The sequence below is a fragment of the Brassica napus genome, chromosome C9 (assembly GCF_020379485.1).
Source record: "Brassica napus cultivar Da-Ae chromosome C9, Da-Ae, whole genome shotgun sequence".
Lineage (NCBI taxonomy): Eukaryota > Viridiplantae > Streptophyta > Magnoliopsida > Brassicales > Brassicaceae > Brassica > Brassica napus.
This window is the reverse complement of record NC_063452.1, coordinates 61,999,767-62,013,016: the sequence shown is the minus strand read 5'-3', so window position 1 is coordinate 62,013,016 and position 13,250 is coordinate 61,999,767. Positions and strand designations below refer to the sequence as shown.

The 13,250-nt window shown below is 32.9% G+C and overlaps 1 protein-coding gene across 5 annotated transcripts; it reads right to left on the bottom strand.

Moving 5' to 3' along the window:
* Positions 1-3,985: 3,985 nt before the first annotated feature.
* Positions 3,986-13,081, bottom strand: LOC106448290 (ribonucleoside-diphosphate reductase large subunit). Of its 5 annotated transcripts, none has more exons than XM_048767192.1 (15): positions 12,909-13,081; positions 12,598-12,805; positions 12,383-12,444; positions 12,177-12,264; positions 11,806-12,069; positions 11,251-11,458; positions 11,073-11,161; positions 10,817-10,987; positions 6,504-6,596; positions 6,255-6,407; positions 5,801-6,162; positions 5,599-5,718; positions 5,122-5,534; positions 4,896-5,043; positions 3,986-4,801 (listed from the first exon to the last, which is right to left on the bottom strand). In XM_048767192.1, exons 2-11 carry the CDS (start codon positions 12,670-12,672, stop codon positions 5,998-6,000), a joined length of 1,368 nt encoding a protein of 455 aa, XP_048623149.1. In that variant the 5' UTR covers positions 12,673-12,805; positions 12,909-13,081; the 3' UTR covers positions 3,986-4,801; positions 4,896-5,043; positions 5,122-5,534; positions 5,599-5,718; positions 5,801-5,997. The 5 variants fall into 5 exon arrangements, with proteins under 5 accessions (XP_048623149.1, XP_048623147.1, XP_048623148.1 ...); XM_048767190.1 differs by having other exon boundaries at positions 5,122-5,527; XM_048767191.1 differs by having other exon boundaries at positions 4,896-5,006; positions 5,122-5,527.
* Between the last annotated feature and the right edge of the window lie 169 nt (positions 13,082-13,250).

Sequence of the window (13,250 nt, the reverse complement as noted above, 5' to 3'; positions counted from 1 at the left end):
AATTTATTATATTTATTAATTTATAGAGTTTTTATTGCATACTAGAACTTGATCTGCGCATCCGCTCGGCTATTCTTTTTTACGTTTAAAAAAATATTTATCTTATATAAATGGTAATATATACTTATAAAATTTATATGTATTAAATATTTTTTTAATATATTTCTAAACCCATAAATTATAATTCATAGTGAATAATTTTATTTTATTTTTTGATCTATCCACTGTTGCACCCATATTTTTAAAATATAACTCGTGTCTTCGTGTAAATATATTTTTTATGGATCAAATATTTTGGTAAAATAAAATTGTTGTCGATGGTTATATTTGAGTTATACAATCAAAAATTGAATATATATTATTTACAATTTTGTGTGTTTTATATTATCTTTTTTTTATAACACTTTCCATGTTTTTTTAGACATAGTTAATATACCAAAATGAAAAATAACCAGCCCACAACATTGAACATCTTGTTACATTTTTGGTATTGATTAAGTGTAATTTATTGTTTAGCTTGATTATAGGAATTATTCTTTAAATAAGAAGAAACACCGTTGCCTACTGGTCAAGGTTTAAAGGCTTCCACATCCAGGTATGGGGTTCGAATCCCAGACTATGCAATTTCTTGCAGATTATAGGAAATTCAGGTTTCAAGTCCCGAAAAGAGCGATTTATTTAACAATCATGCAGACTACAGAAGAAATGCTTACAAGAGATCTTCAACATGGTGCAAGTAAATCTAGTGAGGCGTGGATCTTCATAGGACAGCTCAAGTAATGCAGTTAGGTGTAGGTTCTCAAAAAGCAGGTAGTATTGTCGGTTATCGAATCGTCTATGTAATCTTTCTCATATCATAATTGTAATATCAGAATAAATCAGCGTTAAAAAGAAATAGTACATAATTTGTTGTACTTTATTTTAAGAAAATGCATTCATTAAACTCTAAAAGACAAGAATCCTAAAAGATAAGTAAATTTATTATTTCAGTGACTTTGAGATGTAACTAAATTGAAAAGCTAAGGATTAATTTATAAGTGTATTTTAGTTTTAATAGTATAGTATAGATAGATACACTGGTATATGCTAAAATATAAATTACAAGATAATCTTTTAAAAAAAGATTGGAGATTTATGTTTATGTAATTTTTTTTATTTTGGGAGTTGTAAACTAATATTGTATTTGAATATGCTCATAATATTCTCTAGACTTTGAAGTGAGAAGTGAAGTTAATAGACCGAGGTTGATTTGAAAGAGCCGTAAAGGTTCTATAACAATCATTTTTTTTCTAAAGCTTTTTTATAAAATAATCATGCTTTACATTTTCAAAATAAATCTAGAGCTAAAAATAAAATAAATAAATATATATATATTAGCTTGGAGATTTTAGAGTGCTTTAAATTTTTTAAGGGTGTTTGAGAGGGATTTCTATAAGGTATAAAAATAAAAATCTAAATCTCATAGTTTTAGATGAGATTCTAGAGTTGTTTAACAAAAATCGCACCAAATTATAATCTTCACCTAAAATCATCTAAAAACTCACAAAAATCAAATCACTTTAAATTTCAGATTCAATACACCACCTTGCAAAACCCAACAAATTAAACTTGAACTGACTAAATTTGTTTTCATAATTTGAGAAAAATATGTTAGCTCATGGTCTTAGCAAGCCGTATTGAATATATTACAGCAAATAAACAGCATTATTATAGTTGCAGCCATCCATCATAGGTAAAGTTAGCCTCATAAGAACAACTTTCAATTGCAGAAAATTATGCAGGGATACAACGGTTTGTCTCTGTGTGTTTGACGGGCAAGCTAGCCTACTCCACTAGAAATTAGAGCAGGCGGATGTGGAGCCTAAGGTCATTCTTGCCACAAGCATTAAGCCAAAGGTACAGACCCCATCTACAAACTGTTCATCTGAACATCATAGGGATCTAAGTATTCCTTAATCCAACCTATGCGACTCCTTTCTACTTTGACAATGAAAGGGGCCAGAGCTACCTCCATGAATAAGAACCTAGAATGATAAGATGTCCTTATTACTTTACTCGCACACATTTTTTCAAACACTATTTTCATTTGCAGGTTGTGTGGGAGTGACATCAATTGCTCCTCAAGCTCAGCAAAGTATGGGGGTGTCCACAAAATAAAACATGTAACGGTGCCAGAGGTAAACCCCTATGTCCTAACATACTCAAATTTAGCTTTCCTGATGTATTTATCTATAAAATATTTCATTCTCAGTTCGTTACCTCAATGTTTCACAGATTATGGAGTTTCTGTGCACCAGCAAAGCTGCACGCATTGAAAACACAAGGGGGAATGCTACATATATAAATGTTGGCCAAAGAATGAAAAGTTCACAAAACTTTTTATAAGTACTAATTGAAAAGCAGTAAGGTCCTCTGTTGTAGCTTTTACTCCGGCATAGTAGTAGTTTATTTTTACATAAAAGATTATTCTGAAACTAACACCAAGATCATAAATTCAAATGCATCTTAGTTTCTGTAAACAAACTTCTAACGATGCGCAAAAAATTATATCTGCACTTACTTCTAAAACAACTGTAATCACATCATATAACTTCTAAAGTGGGTTTATACACATGAACAAGTCTAAGCCGCATGAGCTCTTTCCATCTATGCACAACCATAGATCACTGGGATTGTCATCCACATAGTCAGTCATATTTGTTTCGAAGGTAAGACGTGGGAAAGAAAGTGAAAACAATGAACTTAAGTGAAACCTCAATCTACACATATTTAAATAGCTTATATTGGTTGTCTATGTTGTTTTGTTCTAAGAAAAAAACCTCAGTTACATATCATGAATTTGCACTATCATGTGACGTTACAACTATAATATAATAAATAACACAATAAAAAAATTGTTTAATTTGGTAATAACTATTTTAATCAACGATCAATTCTTAGATAACAATACGATTATGATCATTGTCAAGATTGGTTATATATACCTATATATATATATATATGTATAAGTATAGATGGTGCAATTACGGCCGTGTTCGTTTACATGTCGCGCGACCTGCGACCTGCGACATGCGACTGATCGCAGGTCGCAGGTTGTTGTTCGTTTTGATGTCGCGTAACATGCGACCTGCGATTGGTCGCAGGTCGCAAGTCGCAGGTCGCAGGTCGCAGGTCGCAAGTCGCAAGTCGCAGGTTGTTGTTCGTTTTGATGTCGCGCGACTGATCGCGCGACCAGTCGCGGGTTTCCATTTAAGTCGCCCGAAAAAACAGCGACTAAAAATTAAGAAAATTTTGATCGTGCGACTGGTCGCAGGTCGCAGATCGCAGGTCGCGCGACACGTAAACGAACATAGTTTTAGTTGCAGGTCGCATGTTTAGTCGCAGGTCGCAAGTCGCAAGTCGCAAGTCGCAAGTCGCACGACACGTAAACAAACGTAATCTTAGTCGCAGGTCGCAGGTCGCGCGACACGTAAACGAACATGGCCTACATCAAAACATATTATTGAAAAAGCACCTGCGAAAGTTGTGAATACAGTGGTTCTAAAACAAAAACAAAACTTTAATTAGTTGTACATTTAACAAAAAATTTACATCAAAAATTATATGAATAATATAAACGAATATTTAAATCATGAATCTGATTAATTGAGTTGTAAGTGCAGAAACTTTTTGTTGTAAGAATTTAGTTTGTAGTTTGTAGTTTTATATTTTAGTGACATATTTTAAAGTTTTTTAATGTTGAAAAGTATTTTAATGTTAAACCAGTGATTTAAGAAAAAAATATATTTTAAAAGTGTTGTAGATTTAAAAGGGAGGGGGGGGGGGGGGGGTCCATTAAATTACTAAGAGAATAATTGGAAATGAAAACAATAAAAAATCTAAGTGAAATGAAACATTTCTACAATCCAATCAATCAAACATATAGCTAAAATTTAATCAATTTTTTTTTTTTCATTTTGCTCATCACCTTATACAAAATTTCCAATAACAAAAATATCAAAAAAATTGGATATTAAAATTTTGAAATTTGTAAGACATAAAATTTTATAATTATGTAGCTACTTATATTTTTACAATAAATTATAATATTTATATATATCAAGATAACATATAAAATATATAATTTTGATTTAAACTAAAACAAAAAAAACGGGGCGTAGCCCGCTCCGATCCTAAAAATATAATAAAAAAACTTTCGGGAAAATGTAACCAAATATTTAACACCGACAGACTAGGTAAGCGAAAGCCCATGTGTCTTTGTAGCACGTAATAGCAGGTGCTGCATCCCGACTTTTAAACCCTATTGGTACAAATTCACAATAGCACAGTGAGATAAAAAGAATTAATAAGAGAATAATTGGAAATAAAAACAATAAAAAATTTAAGTGAAATGAAACATTTCTACAATCCAATCAATCAAACATATAGCTAAAATTTAATCAATTTTTTTTTTCATTTTGCTCATCACCTTATACAAAATTTCCAATAACAAAAATATCAAAAAATTTGGATATTAAAATTTTGAAATTTGGAAGACAGAAAATTTTATAATTATGTAGCTACTTATATTTTTACAATAAATTATAATATTTATATATATCAAGATAACATATAAAATATATAATTTTGATTTAAACTAAAACAAAAAAAAACGGGGCGTAGCCCGCTCCGATCCTAAAAATATAATAAAAAACTTTCGGGAAAATGTAACCAAATATTTAACACCGACAGACTAGGTAAGCGAAAGCCCATGTGTCTTTGTAGCACGTAATAGCAGGTGCTGCATCCCGACTTTTAAACCCTCTTGGTACAAATTCACAATAACACAGTGAGATAAAAAGAAAAAAATGAAAGACAATATACTACTATTTTGAAATTAAATTAAAAAATCAAACCTGAAACCAAGTGTAGAAGTGCAAGTCAGTGACATTGAGGCGGCTCGGTTCATTCAAGTGAATGTTAAAGCTTTGACTTTGATCTACATAGCCTCCACGACCAGCAGCCATCTTGACCAAAGTTCTTTTTTTAACTTCCCAAGCAGTTCTGAATTGAATTTCAGGATGAACGAAGTGAAATCTCAGACTTTAGCAATATGACAAAAAAAATTAAGCATTATTATACCTGTAAATTGCTTTCAGATCATCAGGTATCTCTGGGATATTTCCTATAGAACCATTCTCACTAGTGAAAACCTTTTTCATTCTCTGAGACCAAATTCCCATATTAGTTAAATCGTGAAGAAGATGCCTATTCACGATTGTGAATTCACCACTGAACAAAAGCCACAGACAAAATGAGTAAAACAGTTACAAAAATGTACCAATGTCATAATGATTTAATAATATACAAACCTTGACCCTCCGTGATTGATGATGTTTGATGCACAAGGCTCCAAACCTTTGTTGTTCCCAGTCAATGATACCAAAAGAGAGTTCCTCACTCCATTCTTTAATATCATATCCCTAAGAAAATCCCAGTCCCAACGGTCTGATGGAGTCACATTCCACATGTCAGGTTGAAGAATCCCCTACACGCTACCCACAATTAGATCATTATGAAGTTTAAGTAAAATAGTTACAGGATGACATGCATACATACCTTGCTCATGGGACTTCCTTTATATGTCTCATACGCGCCATCTCTTGCAGAAAGCTCTGAAGATGCTTTGAGAGCATGGTAGTATATGGTTTCAAATATATCCGTATTCAGTTGTAGGGCCTGAGTAACAAATTAAAAACTGTGCTTAGGAACAGAACAGATATAACAAAAAACGTTGATCATCAGGCAGAGGAGTGTCTACCTCCGGAGAATCAAATGGCATTCCAAGGAGGATAAAGACGTCTGCAAGACCTTGTACACCAATACCAATAGGCCTATGACGCATGTTCGAAGTTTTTGCACTCTCTAGAGGATAGTAATTTGCGTCTATTATCCTATCGAGATCATTAGTAACATGACTAGCAGTTACCTGGCCACACAAAAGTAACAACGATAAATTCACATCAGAAAGATCCGTTGAGAATCTGATTTTAAGGTCAAATGAAGCAAATAGGAAGGTGTTAGCATCTGTCCGACCTTGGCTAAGCTGTGAAAATCAAAGTAACGATTCTTTGAGCCTAGGCTGCCGGCAAGCTCAGAGGGATGAGAGTCCATTGGAACATCCTGTTGTGAGCAAGAAGAATGTTAGTAAGAGAGCGTAATAATAAAAAGGAAACTTAGAGAACCCGCAAAAAAACAATTTTCTTATAACTCACTTTATCCCTAACAAATCTGGGCAAAACAATGGATGCAAGATTGCACACAGCTGTTTCTGTTGGACTGCTGTATTGAATAACTCCACTGCATAAGCCGGAGGAGGAGTTTATGGTACCAAGATTTTGCTGATTGCTTTTTCTGTTGCATGAGTCCTAAAATAGAAACATTAAGAACCAGTTGGCTATATTTATGGCTAATAACATATATATGTACAGAATCATATATATATATATATATATGTTACTTACCTTGAAAAGCATGTATGGCATTCCTGTTTCTAGCTGGCATGTCACGATTTCATTCCAAAGCTCCTGCGCCTTAACGACCTTCTTTGCCTTTCCCTAAAAGACATGGACAAACATAACTGTTATGGTATTGAGATAACAATAAGAAATCGTGAGAGATATATGTTACAGTTGAGATATATGTTACAGTCAGCGGTACATATGATCTGGAGGAAGAGGAACAGAAGAAGACATGGAGAGACTCCAACTCCAGCTCAAGTAATGATACGAAGATTGGATAAAAACATGAGAAATATCTTCACGGTGATTCGAAGAAGAGGGGATAAGAAGTATGAAGAAGGGATGAGATTTTGGTTCGGTACCATAGAGTAGTTGAATCATGGAGGCTTTGGAGGTTGAAATGAGATTTTGAAGTATAGAAGAAGATAGTTGAGTTTTTATTTAAACTAGGTAAGGAACCCACGCGATATCGCGTGGGAACTCATTTTTTATAAATAAATATATCATATTATAATTTATATATTATATAAAAAAATAATTTTAGTTTCAAAAAAAAATCTCATGTCAAAACGTAGAATATATGTGTTTATATTTATTTATACATAATATTAAAAAATATATATTCTATAATTTTAAATTACAACTAAAATACAAATACATCAATACTAATAAAATTATACATTTTTTTATTATTTTAGGTAATTTACTCTAAAATTTTAAATTATATCAATTTATAATAAATAAATAAAATCTCTTATTAAACAAAAAATCTTTTTAAATAAAAAAAATGTATCGTTTACGTTAGACGGTTGTGTCATAAACGAAAAAGTACGAACGACTCATAACCTAAGACGTACGAACACGTCCTAAACTAAAGGATACAAACATGATGTCATTCAAGAGGTATGAACTTGTTCCAAGGGGTGGACGAATGTGACTTGACCGAAGATATGAATGTGTCATGACCAAAAAAGTGTAAATGGCGTGAACGAAATGGTGTAAATTGAAATTGAGATCCATAAGACAAAAAAGTTTCTGGATGGGTAAAAACAGCCAAAATCTAAAAAATATTAAGAAAATGACATATTCTAATTTGGATAGACTTTCTATGTTGTCGAGAAAAGGTCATACTCTTATATCACTTGCACCATGGTTAACCATAAGACAAAAAAGTTTTCGGATGGGTAAAAACATGCAAAATCTAAGAAATATTAATAAAAATGGTATATTCTAATTTGGATAGACTTTTTATGTTTTCGAGAAAAGGTCATACTCTTATATCACCAGCACCATGGTTGACCTTTAACATTCTCTCAGTGATGTCTCGTTCGCACTTTTTCAGTCACGATCCATTCTTACCTCTTCGGTCATAATTCATTGGCACTCCTTTAATTTGGATACGACTCGTTTGCACCCTTTCATTCACGATCCATTCACGTTCTTTCAGTTACGATCCGTTAACACTCATACGGTTACGATCCGTTTACTCTTTTTAGTCACGACATGTTTGCACTTTTTTTCACTACCCATTCGCAATCTTTCGGTCACGACCATTTGCACCCTTTGGTCACGACCCATTTGTAATTTTTGGTCACGACCCGTTTGCAACCTTTCGGTCACGGCCATTTGCAATCTTTCAAACACTACCATTTGCACCCTTTCGATCATAACCCATTTGCACGCTTTCGGTCATAACTCATTTGTACCCTTTTTGTCATGGTCAAGATCCATTCGCATCCTTTCGGTCATGATTAACTTCACATCCTTTCGGTCAAGAACCGTTTGCACCCTTTCGTTTATGACAGTTCACAGTCTTTCGGTCACGATCCTTTTGTACATTTTTGGTCATAATATATTTACACCCTTTCAGTCTCAACACTTTCACACCCTTTGGATCATGATACGTTTGTACCTCTTGGATCATAGCATGTTCGTACATTTTAGATTATGACGCGTTCATATCTCTTAGATTACAACACATTTATACATCTCTTTTGATGACACTATATAAATATATATATTTTTTAATCAGTGTTAATATTTTAAGTTATCTTATATGAATTTTTTTTGTATTTATTAGTATTGAGATGAAAATTTATGTCTTTTTTGTTTTTGCTTTACTCATCTATATATTAATACTTCATTAATATTTGTAGTTGTTTTAAATAGACTTTTAATGTTGGCCAAAAAAGATCATACTCTTATATCACCAACATCATGGTTGACCTTTACCATTCTCTCGGTGATGTTTCGTTCACACATTTTCAGTAACGATCCATTCTTACCTCTTTGGTCATGATCCATTGACAGTGACACACCTTTGGTTACGACTCGTTCACACTCTTTTAGTCAAGATCCATTCACACTCTTTCGGTAACAAATCGTTCACACCCATTTGGTTACGATTCGTTCACACCTTTTTTTGGTCATGACCCGTTTACACTTTTTCGGTCGTAACCCATTCACAACCTTTCGATCACGACCATTTGCACCCTTTGGTCACGAACTGTTTGCAATTTTTCGGTCACGATCCATTCGCAACCTTTCGGTTACGATCATTTGCACCCTTTCGGTCATAACCCATTTGCACCCTTTTGGTCACGGTCAAGATCTGTTCCTACCCTTTCAGTCAAGATTAATTTCACATCCTTCCGGTCAAGATCCATTCACACTTTTTAGTTTATGATCATTGGCAGCCTTTCGTTCACGACCTTTTTGTATATTTTCGGTCAAAATACATTCACATCCTTTCAGTCACAAAACATTCATACTCCTTGGATCATGATATGTTTGTACCTCTTGGATCACAACACGCTCAATACCTTTTAGATTATGATGCGTTCATATCTCTTAAATCACAACACATTTGTACCTCTTCGTTGATGACACCACGTAAATATTTATCATTTTTAATCATTGTTAATATGAAAATTGTATCTCTTAAGTTTTTTTTTTATGAAAAGTTATTTTTATTAGTATTGAAATGAAAATTTATGTCTTTTTGTTTTTACTTTATTCATATATATGAATAGTCACATCTTTCAATTTAAAGGTGGTTATTTTGAAATGATACTTTTATGAATAGTCACAACTTTTCAATTTAAATAGTCACATCTTTTCAATTTTAAATGTAATTATTTTGAAATGATAGAAGTATGAATAGTCACAACTTTTCATTTGAATAATTACATATTTTACAATTAAATTCTAACTAATGCACAACTCTTGAAACAAATAACGAAAATACACAACTTTAACAAGAAATAAAATTTTATAAAAATACACAACTTTTCAACATTGTTTGGGTTTTTCATGTAAAACATTTAAGCGATACAACTTTTACGTATAAAACTTAAGAGATTCAAATTTTCACATTAATCAATACACTGATTTTTACAAATAAAAAAATTGCAAATATTTATGAAATATTAATAAATAGATATGAGCAAAATAAAAACGAAAAGACATAATTTTTCATCTCAATACTAATAAATACAACTTTTCATATAAAAATTAAGAGATGCAACTTTCATATAGATGAATAGTAACATTTTTCCAGTTTAAAAGTGGTTATTTTGAAATGATACTTATATGAATAGTCACAATTTTTTAATTTAAATAGTCGCATCTTTTCAATTTAAAGGTAGTTATTTTGAAATGATACATATATGAATAGTCACATTTTTTTCATTTAAATAATTACATATTTTTAATTTAAATACTAACTAATACACAACTCTTCAAACAAATAATAAAAGGACATATCTTAATATATAATGAAAATACACAATTTTTAACAAGAAATAAAATTCTTATAAAACACACAATTTTTCAACATTGTTTGAGTTTGCTATTATTAATTGTTTGTTTTTCTTCACCATTTTATTTGATTAGTGAAAATTATGCTTTGAGAAGGCATGGACATTGGACTATTTATAAATTTTCAAAATTTTGTTTGAAGAGTCACATCTTTTGAATTAAAAGGTTGTGTCTTTTTGTAATAATACTTATATGAAAAGTCACAACTTTTCAATATAAATAGTCACATTCTTTAAATATAAATAATTATTTTTAAATAAAAAGACACAACTTTTAATTGTTGAAAAGACATAACCTTTCAACATAAGTGGAATTCACAACCTTTTGAATTAATTGAGATTGCTATTATTAGTAGATTGGTTGTCTTTCTTAAAACCATCGAAAACAATTGATGTAAAATTTTTTTTTTTTGAGTTAAATTTAACATTCAATTCAAAAAAAAAAAACAATAAGAAATCATGTTACATAAGATAGCAAATGAAACAGGGGGGACTCAACTCTCTTTCATACTTTGTGTACAGTCTCTCAAATTCCGGTCCCCAGCAATCTGCTAAACCTGGAGCTTCATTAGGACAAAACAGTGACCACTGCTCATCCCCAAGGGCTCTCTCCATGAAAAGATCAGGAACCCAGAGAGCATAAAACAAGTCTCTAGCCCTGTGCTTCTCCTGCCATTGAAAAAAAATTGTATATGGACGTTGTTAGCAGGCAAACCACATCTGAGGATAACATGGTCAACAAATATCTTGGTACCTTTCCGTGGCTCTTCCAAAGATGATCTAGAAACTCAGAGATATCAGCATGCCATGGCTCCAGGTATACTGTAACGCCTCCTCCTTCACCTAGTGCAAACAATATACATGAGAGATAAGACTTAAGATGACTCACTACAACAGTAGGAAAGCTAAAGATGTACAAATTCCTCTTTTACCTCCTCCTTGATCAAGAAAACGAGTAGTAGCTTTGAAAACATCCAGCATTTTACCAATACCATAAGAGATTCCCTTTGTGCCACGGATGTTATGAACAGAAACACCGATACTGCCTGCAGACTTGCGTAGAACAGCACACTCTTTGACTGTATCGTATATGCCCTCGATGCTATCATCTTTCATGCAGGTAAGAAAGCAGCTGCTCAACTGCACAATTCAATTAGAAGAAGATGAGCTAAAAAATTGTGTCTAATACGCCCCCTCGAGATGATGGCTCTTTGAGCGTCAATCTCGGAATGCTCGGGCAAGGATCGATGGGCCAACTTTGGGCCAGATCGATGTGGATCGGGTTGGACTGCGTGGATCGGGCTCTGATACCATGTTAAGCTAGATGGGCTATACCATGTTAAGCTAGATGGGCTTCCAACCTAAAACCAATCGGTGATAAGTGGAGTGGCCCATCTATCTTATATGTTACTAAAGATCCCTTCCAACATCCGATGTAGGACACTTTGTGTCTAATACAATAAAGCTCTATATAGTTATTTAATTACTTGAGGCCTTGGCGAGCCTGCGTTTAAGAGAGCAGGAGATGCATGAGTGAACAATCTCTTAGACATCAAATGGTAAGTTTTGATTGCAGAATCAATATCTCCCAGATGGATGCCAACAGCAACCCTCATCAACATGTGCTGAGGCCTTTCAACGACTTTCCCTTGGACTTTCAAGAGGTACAATCTCTCAAGCGTCTTAAATTCAAAGTAATCATATTCAAAATCACGATCATATACCATCTCCCTGTCCAGACGTTTAGCATTCTGAGAGATTGAAAGGAAAGAACAATTCAGTAATATTATACAAGATAAAATAAATACATTCTATCGACCGACCCCTTACACAGACGAGAGAGCTTATTAGTGTGTACCTCCGAAACTATCGAAAATACATTCTCAGCTATTAGAGAAGCATTCAGTCCCGATCCCTCATTGACATAATTGTACATGTACGCAACCCTGAAAAAACATAAAAACTCAAATCAATGATACACCCTAAACATTATCAAAAAAAATGATACACCCTAAACCCAAACAAAAATAAAATAAAAATAAAATTCAAAAGCTGGACACTTACGTCTCAGAAAATGATTTCTGTGTGTTCTTCTGGAGATTTGAGACAGCAATCCTTGCAGCCAGCTGAAAATAAAAAGACAAAACAAGAAGAAAAAAAACATTACAATTATTATGCATGTATCAGGGCAAGAATTATAACTGTCTTAAGGAATGACTAGAATTTATATATATATATATATATATATATATATACGGAGGCATAATCAGGATGGTTACAAGCCATGGAAGCAGCAGTCTCAGCAGCCAACTCGTCAACTTGACTCGTGGTGATTCCGTCATAGACACGGGCATAAACTTCACGAGCTACCAGGAGAATGTCACAGCGGTAACTGCTAAGCCCATAGCTAAGTTTCTTAAGTCGCGCAGTAATCTTATCCAAGTGAAGAGTTTCCACCCATCCATCGCGCTTCACTACGTGCATATTCTTTTGGAGACAGATAAAACCCTTGTTTTAGCTCAGAGAAACACAATACCAATGATATATATATATATATATATATATAAAAGGATTAATTTAATTTTCTTACCAAAGCTTTAGCACGTTCTGGCATCTTGCTAGAAATATAAAAAAAGATGATCGCAATTCGATCGGAAAGAATCACCGACTCAATGTCACTTCTTTTCTTCTCTTCAGTTCACGAGCTTCTCTGCCAGGTTTCTTACAGAATCTATCTCTGATAAAATTATTGGTTATGTTTGTTATATATAATGTGATTACGACAACCTACATTATTTAAGAGCATGAGCATTGATGAACCCTTTTGGGGTTCACATGATTTTTTTTAATATTTTTTGGTGGGTGCATAAATAATTATGAACCTGTATTTGTCTTTTTCTGCATTAGTGAATCTGAAGCAGAAGAAAGAGTT